This window comes from Venustampulla echinocandica (assembly GCF_003357145.1).
Source record: "Venustampulla echinocandica strain BP 5553 chromosome Unknown scaffold_7, whole genome shotgun sequence".
Lineage (NCBI taxonomy): Eukaryota > Fungi > Ascomycota > Leotiomycetes > Helotiales > Pleuroascaceae > Venustampulla > Venustampulla echinocandica.
In genome coordinates this window covers 16,396-29,797 of record NW_022474212.1, presented here as the reverse complement: position 1 = coordinate 29,797, position 13,402 = coordinate 16,396, and the positions used below count along the sequence as shown (strand labels likewise).

Below are 13,402 nucleotides of genomic sequence, written 5' to 3'. Positions count from 1 at the left end.
ACGATCTTATGCCCGTACTGATATAGCTTCCTCTTTCGGCCACAGCTTAATAAAGGGTTTGATAATTTTATATACGTGTTAATAATCCACCCATGGTACGATTAAATCATGAATAGCCTGTGATCGGACCCCTCTCATGATCTCACAGTATCATCAAGCAGCTTCCTCTTACGTCCCGAATTTGCTTTCCGCTCTTTACTCTCTCCATCAAACCCTCGTCCTCCCATCTCGCCACCCCCTTCCCTAGATTAAGACCTTTCCACTAGATGCTAAGATATAGATGACATAGCAGTAGAATGAGAAAAGCCAGCGGTGGTCATACACGGAGGACACACTTTCGGAATTCTTTTATATTTCAATAATACATTAGTACATGAACGCTTATGATCCTGACGTTGATGCTCCAATTGAAAACTCATCCATGATGCCTCAGTAAAGACGGTGAAGCGTAGCGCCGAATTTCTATTTCAATATCGATATGCAAATCCCTCTTCACTGGAACGTATAATGCCATTTCCATTTTTAGAGAAAGCACGAAGAGCACGACCCATCCCATATACTTCACCGATATGCTTGTGTCTTCTAGGACAAGGATGGCTGCAGGTTTCTGTGTCACTGTTTCTTGTAAAGCCAAGATGAAAGCAAATTCCATTTGACTGTCCCATGCCAGGTTCGTTTTAAGAAAAATAAAGACGGAGAACGCCACGTGCTATATAAGATTACAAAGTCCTGGTACATCTCTCAGTCAACATAACGAGGTCCGTCATCCTGCCAGTTAGCCGCAGGCGTCTCCGGCATGCCATATGCTCCAGGCGTCGGTGCAGCATAATAGCCTTGCTGCCCACCAGGAGTCGGTGCATCCATGGCCTGGGGCGTTGGCGCACCCCACCCGCCCCCCCATCCAGGGGCTGGAGTTGGCGCTGCAGCTGGAGTCGGCGCGTTGTAGGGAGCTGGTGTAGAAGCAGAATAGGCGCCAGGTGTGGGAGCGTTCATAGCTGCAGGAGTGGGGGCAGCGTGCGCGCCAGGTGTCGGTGCGTCGTACGGATTCGAGCCCCAACCATTGGAAGGTTGTTGATTTGATCCCCAATTGTCGTTATTAGTTGGAGTTGGTTGTTGATAGGCTGGGGTCTTGGAGCCCCAAGCATCGCCTCCACCATATCCGGGAGTCTTAGAGCCTGCTGCAAACCCATCTGACATTCCATACGCAGGAGTCTTAGCGCCCGAATTCCACGCGGGTGTCCTATTTCCACCACCATAAGAAGTTCGACTACCATCGTAAGGATTGACAGTTCGAGATCCATCAGCCCATCCAGGCGTTCGACCACCAGAGGCATCACTAGAGGACTTCCAGGCTGGAGTTCGACCACCGTTGGCAGCAGCAGGTGCTAACTTTGTTAGTATTGGAATATAATGCCAGTGCGAATAACTTACTTCGTCCTGCACCCCAGGCCGGGGTACGTTCAACTCCACCTGCCATTGGCGTACGGCCACCGTCCCATCCGCCAGGAGTAGCTCCACCAAAACCACCTCTACCACGTGGAGCAAAGCCTCCCCTGCCACCGTGACCTCCTCGGGAGTTGGGATCAATGCTTGCTCCGGTATGTTTGTCCTTGAACGCCAGAATATCTTTAGGTACGCTGACAATTTTATTCTTTGTATGAAGTTCGACACGAGCATTGGACTCGTTTGTCTCTTTCACTATGCCGAGCAATCCTTTGTAGACGCCTTTGCGGATAGTAACGGTCTGGCCGATAGCTCGATCCCTACCAACTTGTTTCGGAGGTGGCATGTCACCACCATTAGCTCCAGTGTTGCGTTTCAACGCCGGATTCATTGCATTGAGGTCAGGACCTGTAGCGTTTGACCGGCCACCCTTTGCCGCAGCGACACTAGTGACACTCGTTGTACGCGCGACAAAAACACCGGCATTTTCACTTTGTGCCGGGTTGCGGAGGAAGAGATACGATCGATGAATGTGGATAATCTTCCCAGATCGACCTTCTCCGCCGTGTTCTTTGACCATTTCCTCGTGCCGAACTTCAGAACCATTGCGATCAGTTGCAACTGCGTTGCGGCGTTTCTCCAACTTGTTGGAAATTTGAGATGGCATGACTGTCCGTCTTTGGTTGTTTTGGTCTAGGACAACTAGCGATTCCCGATCAACCTTGACAACGCATCCCACGGTGGATGGATCTAGTTGAACCAAATCCCAGAGCTCGAACTGGCCCAGCGACCCGCTACCACCCGAATCGCTGGCTTCCCGTAGATCTTTGCTGAAAACCGTAATCTCCGTGTTGCCATGGTCACTCAAAAGCGTCACTCGATCGTCCACGATTTTGACAACCATGCCTACTTCATCTCGGAATCGACTGCCACCAATAACCTTCACATGATCACCTTCTCTAAATCTCTTCCGAAGTCCCTTCACAGGCACTTCGATGGTCTGCCCTCTAAGATCGCCTTCGGATACGGCCATTGTGACGATATCGCCTTGGACGGATACCGCTTTTCCAATAACGCCCTTCTGCTCACCCTCATAGACTTCGATAATATCGCCAGGCAAGTACGACGCATTTGCAGTGCTTGCTTTCAAACTCGCAGCCAAAGCATTGAGATCCAAATTTTCTGTACCATCTTCTGCACCAGATGCAAACCTGGTGACTTCCTCTAGTGTCGGGTTGACATCTTTGGTGATAAGAGTTTGGATTTTGACGTCCTTCTCGCAATAGCCATTGATATACTCATCACCAAGGTAAGTCCACGTCTTTGTGTTCGGATTTCCTTGTAAGTACTTCGCATGTCGTTTCTTTGCCTCGACTTCTGAGAATAACCGTTGAGGCGGTCGAGGGCCTGCAGTCGCTCTTTTTCGCTTGGCGGCGCCGAAGGAGTCTGCAGGTGCATTTATATCGTCATGAAGACCATAATCGAGACGAGGCACGTATCGAACTCTCAATTCGAGCCCACTATCTGTAACATCAATAACCTGGGCAAGATCTCCAGCGTACTTTGGTGGTCGCTTGAGTCGCACATAAGCTCCGGGTTCGAGTACAGGAGTTTTCGTAACCCTAAGTAGGTCTGGCATCTCTTTGATCTCAACCAGCATCATCTTGGTTCGTGGATACACGTTCATCAGCCCATCTAAGGCGGTCATGATGTCCGCTTGACGCTGAGCCTCCACGTATATGAAACCTTTCATCGTAGATTGTGTGCCACCCCGCTCGAAGGCCGATGTGATAGCAAGCTCGTCCTTAGTCCCCATCCTTTCTTCAATCCGCTTCATGATAGAGAAAACGGCCTCCCGTTCCTTGCCCTCCTTGCACCTAACCGCCCAGATACTGGGATCATCGACACTAGGTAGCAGAAGTCGCTTTGGTACTACAGCAGAATCTCCAAGACCTCTTCCGGAACGGCCTTTATTGGCATACCGTTGTCGTAGAATCTCGGCTTGCTTTTCCGCGTCGAGACTTGCCTCCATTTCCCGCCTCCTGTCCAACTCCCTGTGTCGCCTGTCATCTGTGTCGCCGCCAGCTGGGAGATCTGCGATATCATTGGGGTCAATGAAATCGTTTTTCATTTCGTTCAGCTCGTCTTCATCATCTTCATTCTCATCTTCGTCCTCATCGACCTCGGCCTCGACGTCGAGGAAGACATTGCGGCCCTCTCTTCTGCGTTTTCTTCTATGGCCCTGTAGAATGTTAGTTCCTGTATATACACATCTCTCGAAATATAAGGCCGGTATTAGAAGCCCATAGGGAGCTAGTAAGAATAAAATGCGTACTGTAATCTCTTCCTCATCATCCTCTTCTTCCTCTTCCTCCTCTTCCTCATCCTCAACCTCTTCTTCTTCATCCTCCCCATTCTCCTGATCACCAGAAGCACGTTTCGGACCATCCGCATCGCCCCCATCGTCGGACTCCTCATCCTCGTCTACCTGCTGTTTGGCATTCGCATTTTCATTCTGTATTTGCGCTCCGGCGTCATTGTCGTGGTCGGATTCGCCACCTTCTTCCCCACCTGAAAGATCGGCTGGTTGGGGGTTGAAGTTATCATCTTCATCCTCGCTGTCGTCGAATTGGGCATTGACGAGGTTCGCGGTAGCCATCGTGGCCGTATCGTACCGCGACGATGAACGTAGGGATAACCGATGAGATGAGGAATAGCACTATCCCGTAGTTGCGACAATCCTAGGGAGAAGCTCAGGATCGGAAGAGGGACTGTGGTTGTCGCGGATGAAAAGGTGAAGCGGAGGGATGGCGATGTTCGCTGTTCGAAGTTCAAAGCACTCGCCTTTGACCAAAGCTTATGAAGGTGTCGTCTAGGCTCGATGCGGTTAGCTCAGCCTTGCCTTGTCCCGACCGCCGAGCCATTAAGAATTCTTGGAACTTTATCTGACGGAGGCAAAATGTCAAGTATATATAGGTAGCTGAGTAGGTGGGTCTCCATCGGGTCCTTTGTTCAATAATACCTAGGTGACATACACATGGTGATACTAACTTTTAGAGATCCAGACGTTGCGTATAAGTTAAATTATTTCTCCCACTTTAGTTAAGTAGCCATATCACTGAACAATTGCTGTCCGCCCACTTTCTTTGCCACAGCACCACTGGAATGTGCAACCAGATCCCACAATGACTTGCTGTACGTTGGAACTGCACATTAGATAAGTAAATATGTAGTATATTTATCCCTGATTGGACCTACCTATGTTGTGCCCAGCTGTCTGAATCCAAGGTAAGGTATTTCAGATCACCTACTACAAAAATCAAGACCCTCACACTGAAGGACCACATTGCATGGTCTTCATTTTGCGCTCATGGCATGGCCATATACTAGCCGCCCCAAGTGTTCCTTGGAACCCCTCTCTTAGTCTGCTACTCTAGGGTATCTCTGTCCACATCTACTACGTAATCCTCCACGTTCCTGTTGTAGTCTTTGTCGTTAGCTGGGATATGGTCCCATTGGAAGAGGGGCTAACTACCTAGGTAGTTGAGGAGTATCAACAGGATAGCGGATATGAAAATTTTCATGGCTCAAAAACACATGTGCAATGCCATTTGTATTGGCTTTGATTCCTAACGCCTTCAACTCTGAGAGCTAATAAGATTGAAGCGAGGAGAGTCAAGTAATTTCGTAATGCAGAATAATTAGGCTCTCTGGACTTCTCTGAGCAAAATCAAGTATGTATGCGATGTTGAGGAAATTTGAGGCTGCTTTTAGATAGTGGTATTTATCACCAATATTCAAAATGACAGTACGAAACTTTCTTACCGGTCTAGTCTATATCTAATTCATCAACCTTGTTAATACCGTCCTATCCTTAGACTAGCAAGCCCTGCGCGCCATGAGCGTCTTAGGGACGTGCGCTTCTTTCGCAGGATATGGCGACGCCTGTACCGTGAAGCTCTAGTGCGACGCCGATGTAATGATTTATAAGGTTCGACCTTACTGAAATCCTCTTGCTTCCCTCCGTCACGATGCTCATTCGGCTTTACAATAGACTCTAATCACATCGATCAGTCTCCGTCTTGAGGCTCGAGTATCGAAAATTTGGGCATGGTCTAGATCTTCAGACCATAGGCCCTCGATTCCGCTTCCTCGCCAAGGACGTGACTTCCATTCCTCGTCGAGTAAGCTATCTTGAGTTGTTTCAACGCCTCCGCCTCCTCCCAATATTGAAACTGGTTGTTCCACGTCGGGTTGGTCTTCGGCATCAACTGGGTTAAGCGCGTTATCTCTGTAACTATTTGGGGTCGATTTCGGCACGTTGTTTAAGTATCTCCCAACGGCTTTTGCATCGACAATGATATCTCTGCCGCCCAAACTAGCTGTCATTTTCCTGCCCTTTAGGTCTTCCTTCCAAAGGACGTTCTCGTTCCAGAAAAAATGCCGACTTAGTGTATGGCTAACACCCATATCCATGCTTGCAAAGTAGTATAACTGATGTTCATTCGCGCGTCTAGGTTTTCTGCGTGTGAAATTGTAGGCAACATCTGGTAGGTGGAGCAATATCGAGACGGGGTCTATCAACATTATTGGTCCGATCCGCTTCGCAATGGAAGGTGTCTTGAGAAGGTGAGTTGATATGACAGTTCCATACGAATGAGATACGAGGACAAATTTTTGGTCGGGAGAAAAGTGTTTGAGAAGGATTTGGTCGATCTCGGCACACATCTCCTGACGACTTAACGCGTGGTGCGTAACTCGAAAGGAAACAGGCATTATCTCAATAGCGATTATGCCAACTTGCTCGTCAGGATCGGCTGACTCAACGCCCGCGCTTGAGTTCAGCTCATCAAGAAAGTTGGTATATGGATAGAGACCGATACCGATTCCATGAATGAATACTACCGGAAGCTTTGTGGTCGACGTATGAGGTCGATGCCAATATGTTGTATGTTTCGCTGGGGACCGGTGTGTCGTGAGAAGCGTCTGCCATCGAAATGGAAAGAGGGTAAAGAAGCGCGACAGACTTGTCCGGTGGAAGCGGAAGCCATGGAAGTATAACTTGGCACATGTCAAGAAATCGACAAAGCCAACACACTGTTACGGGTTAGCGAAAGGAACGGCGACAATTTTAGGAAGGGAAATATTACCATATACCATAACAAGCTTCGATGCAGCATATCAACCCTGTCCAGGGTCAAACGCAGGCACTTGGCATTGCCTCTCCCAGGCTCTAACGGTCTGCCCAACAGTTTCTCTGTTGCCGATACCATTTCCTCGAGTTCTTCATCGTCGTCGCCGGGCGGCCCACCGCGGTTGAAGAAAGCCCATAGAAAGAAATCCTTGAGGTTCTCCCTTCTGATATCTGCCGGGTCCGCCCCCAGAAACCACTTATTCAGGAAAGCTTCAGGGTCGGGAATGTTTTCATTGCATAACCGGAAGAGCTCTTTTCGTTCTGCCGGGGCTGGCGCAGGAGGATGAACAGCTTCACGCTGGAGGTAGGCGCGATAAGGAAGGTAAGCGCAGATGAAAAAGAGTGCTTCGGCCAAGGCCATACTCTCGATAATGAGCGGAGCTCGATAGGTCGCAGCTTCGAAGCCATAGAGGGCCACGTTCAAGGCGCAGTAGAGCAGGGCGATAGGAACGAGGTAGTGCAAGCCGATGATGCAGAGACGTATAAAGCCGTACTCGAGCCTGGACGTTCCGATCATGATGGGTTCTTTGATAACGGTATGATCGCGGGGGACCTGGGATATCGCAGTGCCAGTTTTGAAGTGCTAGCAATGGGCTTGGGGGCGAGGGATCTTGGATCCGTTAATAACCTGATTCGAATGCTACATGTACCTACAGTCACCACCGCGATGGATGCGCGGCATTGGGGCTGAGGTGTATGAGGGCTCGCACCAGGCCGCGGATGGGGATGAGCATGGGCATGGGCATGGGCATAAGCAGCATGGGCCAGTTGGGAGGATATTCAATGTTGGGAGGATGTTAAGCGTTGGGACGCTGGGTTGGTTGTTGGTTTTCTAGCAGGGACTGTAAGGCACTGTACGGATACATAGCTGGCGCTGATGTGCCGAGGCGTTTTCAAAGTGGTTTGATGTTTTTTTTGTGGTTTTAGTTGGGGGAACACGACCGCGACCCGACTTCACGTGTGAAATGCAGAAAGGCCGCGTTGCTATCGTTTCACACAGCATCACTCCGCCTTCGAGCATTACATCGAAACATTTTTATAAGTAATATGGTATGGGGCAAGCAAATCGATGGTGATGGGGAATCGACGAAAGCTTGCTTCTGTTAATGGCTTTTTATGTACTCGAGTACGCATCGTTTGCTCTTTACCAATATTCGATTCATCAGTTTGTCAAATTCGTGGAACAATATTCGCAGTTTAGTACCCTCTATTTCGGCTACACTATATCACTCAACTATAGACCAAGCTCATAGGAGTACAAAGCCAATCATAAAGGAACTTCTATCTCTTTAGAATTTATATATTGTGTTGTGTTATAAAGTTACTAGCTAGTAGGTGGTAAATCCTCAAATTCCACGAATTCTAACGCCCGCTGGCGATTTATTTGATACGGTTTCTCAGGCTGGTTCCTGCTGTCATCTGTTTTAGACGTCGGTGTTTGACTGGAGGTATTAAAGCAGCTACCCAATATATACATATTAAAACATGTTTATAAATATATATATGAAGCCGATTCGCAGTATTATATAGATAGCATGGAGAGTACTATAGGATAGGATATGCTAGGTCCATCACCTTCCCAGATATCCCCCATCTATAGCATGTACTTCACCCCCGATATAATCTCCGCTCTTGGAACACAGATGGATGACAGACCCAGCCAGATCCGCTGGCAGACCCCACCGTCCAGCGGGGATCCTATCCAGAATCTTTCGTTCCTTCTCGCCCCCATCTTTGACACCACCTGTCAATTCCGTCTCAATGTACCCTGGAGCGATGGCATTTACGTTGATGCCTTTGTTCATCCACTCATTATTAAGAGCTTTTGTCAATTGGCCAATTGCCCCTTTGCTCGCGACATAAGCCGGTATCTCGACCGCGCCCGTGAAGGTTGTCATGCTTGCAATAAAGACGATTTTCTTCCTCCCCAAAGATGCAAATGTTTGGGGGCCCTTGGTCGGAGTACTCAGCCAGTGTCTTGCAAGCTCTCTGCTTAATTGAAACCCGGCTGTGAGGTTGACTCCTATTATTTCGTCCCAGTTTGTGTCGGGGAAATCTTCGGCGGGGCAACGGTGCTGAAGGCCTCCGCAGTGGACAAAGATGTCGATTTCAACATCATCGCGGGACAGTTGAGGAATGATTGAGAGGATTGCACTCCGGTCAGATAAATCACACCGGTAGACAATGCATCCTCGGCCGAGGGCTTTGATATCCGAAGCGATCGACGATACTTCTTTTGAGGACGGGTCTCGGACAAGGAGGACAATGTCAGCGCCAGCAGAAGCTCTGAAGCATGATTAGCACAAAGTACACATAAAATAGGAGGATCTCTAGAATACAAAGCTATTGCTAGGGCCCTTCCAATACCCCTCGAGCCCCCAGTAACCAAGGCGGTTTTCCCTCTCAATCCAAAGAGGTTGGATAAATACGATTCCATGTTATGTTTCGCAGGTTGACAAGATTACTCAATTGAAGCGACGCGCTGTTGCCCCGCGTCGCATCGCGGGGCAAGCCTCCGGTCTCGCCTGGAGCTCCAGGGCCGTGGAGGCCAAGGTGCCTAATAATAAGCGTGTTGTAGGCTTGCGGTCGTGCTGTGATACTTAAGGGGAGTAGACTTAGAAGTGGCAGAGCTCGGCATAAAACTTCATAAAGCCACCCTGAAATTTTCACCCGAATTCGCAACCCACCAGCTGTTTCTCAATGTCGATCAAGGTGAGTGAGTACCTGCGACCACAATTCAGCATTTTCTTCGTATTTTATGTAAAATGTAGCTCGGCCGGCCATTGATCTCCTGGAGGGGACGTTTTATAAGCAAGTGCTCTCAAAGGGTGGTTCGGCTGCTTCCCAAGATGGGGAGAGGTGTGTCGAAACGCACTTTGATGCATCATCTTTGTAGTCAATATCTGCTCTCAGGATCTATTATCTTGCAAAGCTTGCGTTTGCGTTGAATCTGACGAGGCTCTAGCATGACCACGCTCTTAATCCTGTGACAGCTCTCGAATTCTATCATACTTTGGCTGGCAGACTCCTGCTTCTAGCTGGGGAAGGATCATTCTTGAAGGTCTTTGAGGCCGAGACTTCAGAATTCCTCTTCCAGTGCGAGATTTTTCCTGGGCAAACTATTCATGGGATTGTCATAAATGAGAGCTCTGTCCAGACAAATGACCTGCAGGTGGTCATTTGGGGTGGGAAATGCTTGGCGCTGCTCAAGAAGAAGGACCTTGATCGGCTTATATGTCGAGATATAGTCAATCTTACGAGTGTTGCTGCACTTGTATCGGATTGGATCCTTGATGTGGCCATATCCGACGATGGTGAGAACCGCTGTGTCCTTGTCACTGCTCATAACAAGCTCATCCACGCAAATCTTGGGCAAAATGATCAGCCCCCTTTCCTCGAGGATCTACCATCTCCCTCCGAATCGATCCTCTACTCTGCTCACCTGATCTGGGATACTCCAAATAAAATACTGGTAGCCGCTGGAACAGTGTTTGGTCAGGTCATAGTCTGGCAAAGTTCGGTCACGGACGAAGGCTTCTTCAATGATGCCCAGACCCTCTTTACCTTTGAAGGGCATGAAGGATCCATATTCGGAGTCAATATATCGCCACCTATTCGAGGTGCAGATACCACAAGCATGCGGTTACTAGCAAGTTGCAGTGATGATAGGACAATCCGCATCTGGAGTCTTTCCGAATCATTTCAACAGAGCAAACAGAAAGACGGACAAATGATATTAAGAGAAACTGGATTTGGCAAGAACAAGGCATATACTAGTACACCGCTACCAAGCGGAAAATGTATAGCTATGGTTATGGGCCATGCCTCGAGGATATGGAGTGTCAAATTTCTCGTTCATGATCGGACGGTTCTCGAACATTCGTCTGTTAGTGTGCTTTCGTTTGGGGAAGACGCTACGGCACAGCAATGGCAATTGGAATCTACAGCAGAGAAATCAATTGACTCGAAAACCGACGAGGAAGCCACAAATCAAACAAGTCTTCGGCATGTTAACACGTTTGCATTTCATAGTGGGAAGCATATATGGTCTACTGCTCTGCGATCTGGATCCGACGGCATACTAAATATTTCAACTGGGGGTGCGGATGGCAAAATATCATTTTACAGTATGGATATGTTGAGCACCAATGTTTGTCCATCCATTCCAGGAGTGTTCACCCAGCCTCAGCTGCTCGATTCGGTTACGACTGGCAATCAGCCATGCCTTCCATATACTGCTATATGCGAGCTTGAAGATGTGCTCAAGGGCCTTCCGCAGGATAATGGCTCTTCTCGGCCACTATTTACCCAAGCACAACAGGATTCGCCATCGGATATTCGTCCTATATCACCCCCAGTTGACGGAAAGACAGCTGCGAAGAAGAAAGTGAAGAAGCCGCTGAAAGATGCGTTCAATCGATATGCCTTTATATCAGAAAATCAGTTCCTGGCTACTACTAAACTTGGACGGGTTTTGCTAGGTCAGATTAGCACAACTATGACTATGGAATGGATAGAACTCCATCTCCCCGAATCAGGAAATGAAGATCTCAAAGCATATGCTGTTCTTCAAGGATTTCCCGAAATTTCTGTGGCTTGTTTAGCTGGATCCAGCGGCAAGATTTATATCTATAAAAGCATAAATTCGTTTTTTGAAATGGGAACCGTGGTGGGCAAGGTTGCCGACATGTTCAAAGTCTTTGACCCAGACGCGGGTACTTTCAGCCTTTTGGTCACTACCCTGGCGTCCAAAACCGCAACATTATTTTCCATAGATTCTACAGCTGAGGATGGACTTCAGAACTCCCAACGCATCTCTTTTAAGCTGCCTGATGATTTTGTCGTCACTAGTGCTGGGATATGCCACTCATTACTAGTTTTGGGTTCTAGAAAAGGCTCTCTTGCAGTATTTGATCCTCGAAAGTTCGACAATCCGCTCTGCATCTGGAACGACCCAGATTGCAGCAACGGAGATGCTATTACAACCATCCTGCCTCTCTCACCATCCGGGGGTGGGAACGGCAATACCGGCTATTTCCTAACCACAGGCCGGAATGGGATTTACTCGATCTTCTCTGCATCATGTTTTCCTGACTCAAATATGGAACTAGATTCTGTTAAGCTTCGACCACTTCATCGCGGAACTCCACCTTTTGGACCCATGATCGAAGCCGCCTGGTTCGAAGATGATATGCTGATTCTTCGCGGCTTCAAAGGCAAAAGTTTTGTTGTTTGGAATGAAACTAAACAATATGAAATCATGAATGTAGAGTGTGGTGGTGCCCACCGGAGCTATGCGTATTATTCTCTATATCGCACCAAAGGGGGTGGAATTTTCATTTACACCAAAGCTTCGAGGCTATATATCCATTCCCAGGTTAAATTGCCACATCAGATTGTCAAGCAAGGGGGACATGGACGAGAAATCAAAGCTTGCGCTATCTCATCAGACGGATCTGTCTTAGCAACTGGTGCTGAGGATACCTCGATTCGATTCTGGCGTTACGAGGATGGTGGTGCGAAGAAAAATAATCAACTTAACTGCGTAGCTGTGATTCAGAAACATACGGCAGGCATTCAACATCTCCAATGGCATCGGTCAGAATACCTATTCAGCAGTGGCGGGAACGAGGAGTTTTTCATCTGGGCTATTAAAGATATTCCTGGGTTCGGAATAGGAGTCGTATGTGAAGCCACATGCCCGGACCAGAGCGACGATCGAGACTTAAGGATCATGAGTTTTAATGTGACAGAGGCTCCGCACATTTTAGACTCCCAACAACAACCTAGATTGTTGATAAGCCTAGCTTATTCGGATTCGACGATCCGGACATATACCTACACCAAGGCTTCCGGTTATGGTCTGGTGGCCTCGGGCAGATACACATCATCCTGCCTTACTCAAATCAAACACATTAATGTCGTCGATAACACCATTAATCTGTTGACTACTGCGACAGATGGATATCTGACTCTCTGGAAGTGCAAAATCAACTGCTCTCTTGAAGTGAGGGATCAAAATTGCGGCATAAATACCCCAGAGTTTGTCATGCTCTCAAATACCAAAGTTCACCAGAATGCCATAAAGTCACTTGATTTTACCTTTTGCAGCACCAAAAACCACACTATAATAGTTACTGGTGGGGACGACAATGCCCTTGGCATTTCAGTCTACTTCACAAATGATACTTCACTTCATCCAGTAACACATATCCTGAGATCTGCCCATGCTGCTGCTATCACCGGGCTCTGTATCATGCCTGGGCCGACAACAAAAAACGGCAAGGGCAGGATTTCCATTATATCCTCAAGCAACGACCAAAGAGTAAAAGAGTGGACGTTATATATGGATGAGAGAAATATACAGACTGGTGCCGTAGAAATCCAAAAGATGGACGATGTTTTCACCAATGTAGCAGACGTTGGGGACTTGGTGGTATTGAGGGATGGCACGGGGTTAGGGATTGCTAGGCAAAAGAAAGTTCTTGTTGTGGGCAATGGAATGGAAGTTTGGAATGTCTCCTGTGACTTGGATGAATAGTAGACGGCGTTCTTCGATTGGAGATTATCTATTGCCGTCTGGCTGACAAAATACCTCAAATCCAAGTACGGTTTTCGGACAAGATAGGGGTACGGCTGTAGTCGTCAATGGTGAGCCGAGCCTGGTTGACTATGCCATGGTGGCCGAAATGAACATGTAAAAAACAACCCTCTGAGTACCATAATACCTAGGTAATTGGTAACGGCATTTGTCAAAACCCGGGA

At 48.0% G+C, this 13,402-nt stretch overlaps 4 protein-coding genes across 4 annotated transcripts; 1 reads left to right on the top strand and 3 right to left on the bottom strand.

Moving 5' to 3' along the window:
* Positions 1-741: 741 nt before the first annotated feature.
* Positions 742-4,102, bottom strand: BP5553_07944 (uncharacterized protein; the record flags this gene model as incomplete). Its single annotated transcript, XM_032016567.1, has 3 exons — positions 742-1,385; positions 1,432-3,685; positions 3,779-4,102. The coding sequence occupies 3 exons, from the start codon at positions 4,100-4,102 to the stop codon at positions 742-744; spliced, it is 3,222 nt and encodes a 1,073-aa protein (XP_031866858.1).
* A 1,376-nt stretch (positions 4,103-5,478) lies between these two features.
* Positions 5,479-7,154, bottom strand: BP5553_07943 (uncharacterized protein; the record flags this gene model as incomplete). Its single annotated transcript, XM_032016566.1, has 2 exons — positions 5,479-6,540; positions 6,594-7,154. The coding sequence occupies 2 exons, from the start codon at positions 7,152-7,154 to the stop codon at positions 5,479-5,481; spliced, it is 1,623 nt and encodes a 540-aa protein (XP_031866857.1).
* Positions 7,155-8,208: 1,054 nt separating this feature from the next.
* BP5553_07942 (Uncharacterized protein) lies at positions 8,209-9,074 on the bottom strand (the record flags this gene model as incomplete). Its single annotated transcript, XM_032016565.1, has 2 exons — positions 8,209-8,923; positions 8,977-9,074. The coding sequence occupies 2 exons, from the start codon at positions 9,072-9,074 to the stop codon at positions 8,209-8,211; spliced, it is 813 nt and encodes a 270-aa protein (XP_031866856.1).
* A 263-nt stretch (positions 9,075-9,337) lies between these two features.
* On the top strand, positions 9,338-13,178 carry BP5553_07941 (uncharacterized protein; the record flags this gene model as incomplete). Its single annotated transcript, XM_032016564.1, has 2 exons — positions 9,338-9,349; positions 9,603-13,178. The coding sequence occupies 2 exons, from the start codon at positions 9,338-9,340 to the stop codon at positions 13,176-13,178; spliced, it is 3,588 nt and encodes a 1,195-aa protein (XP_031866855.1).
* Positions 13,179-13,402: the final 224 nt, after the last annotated feature.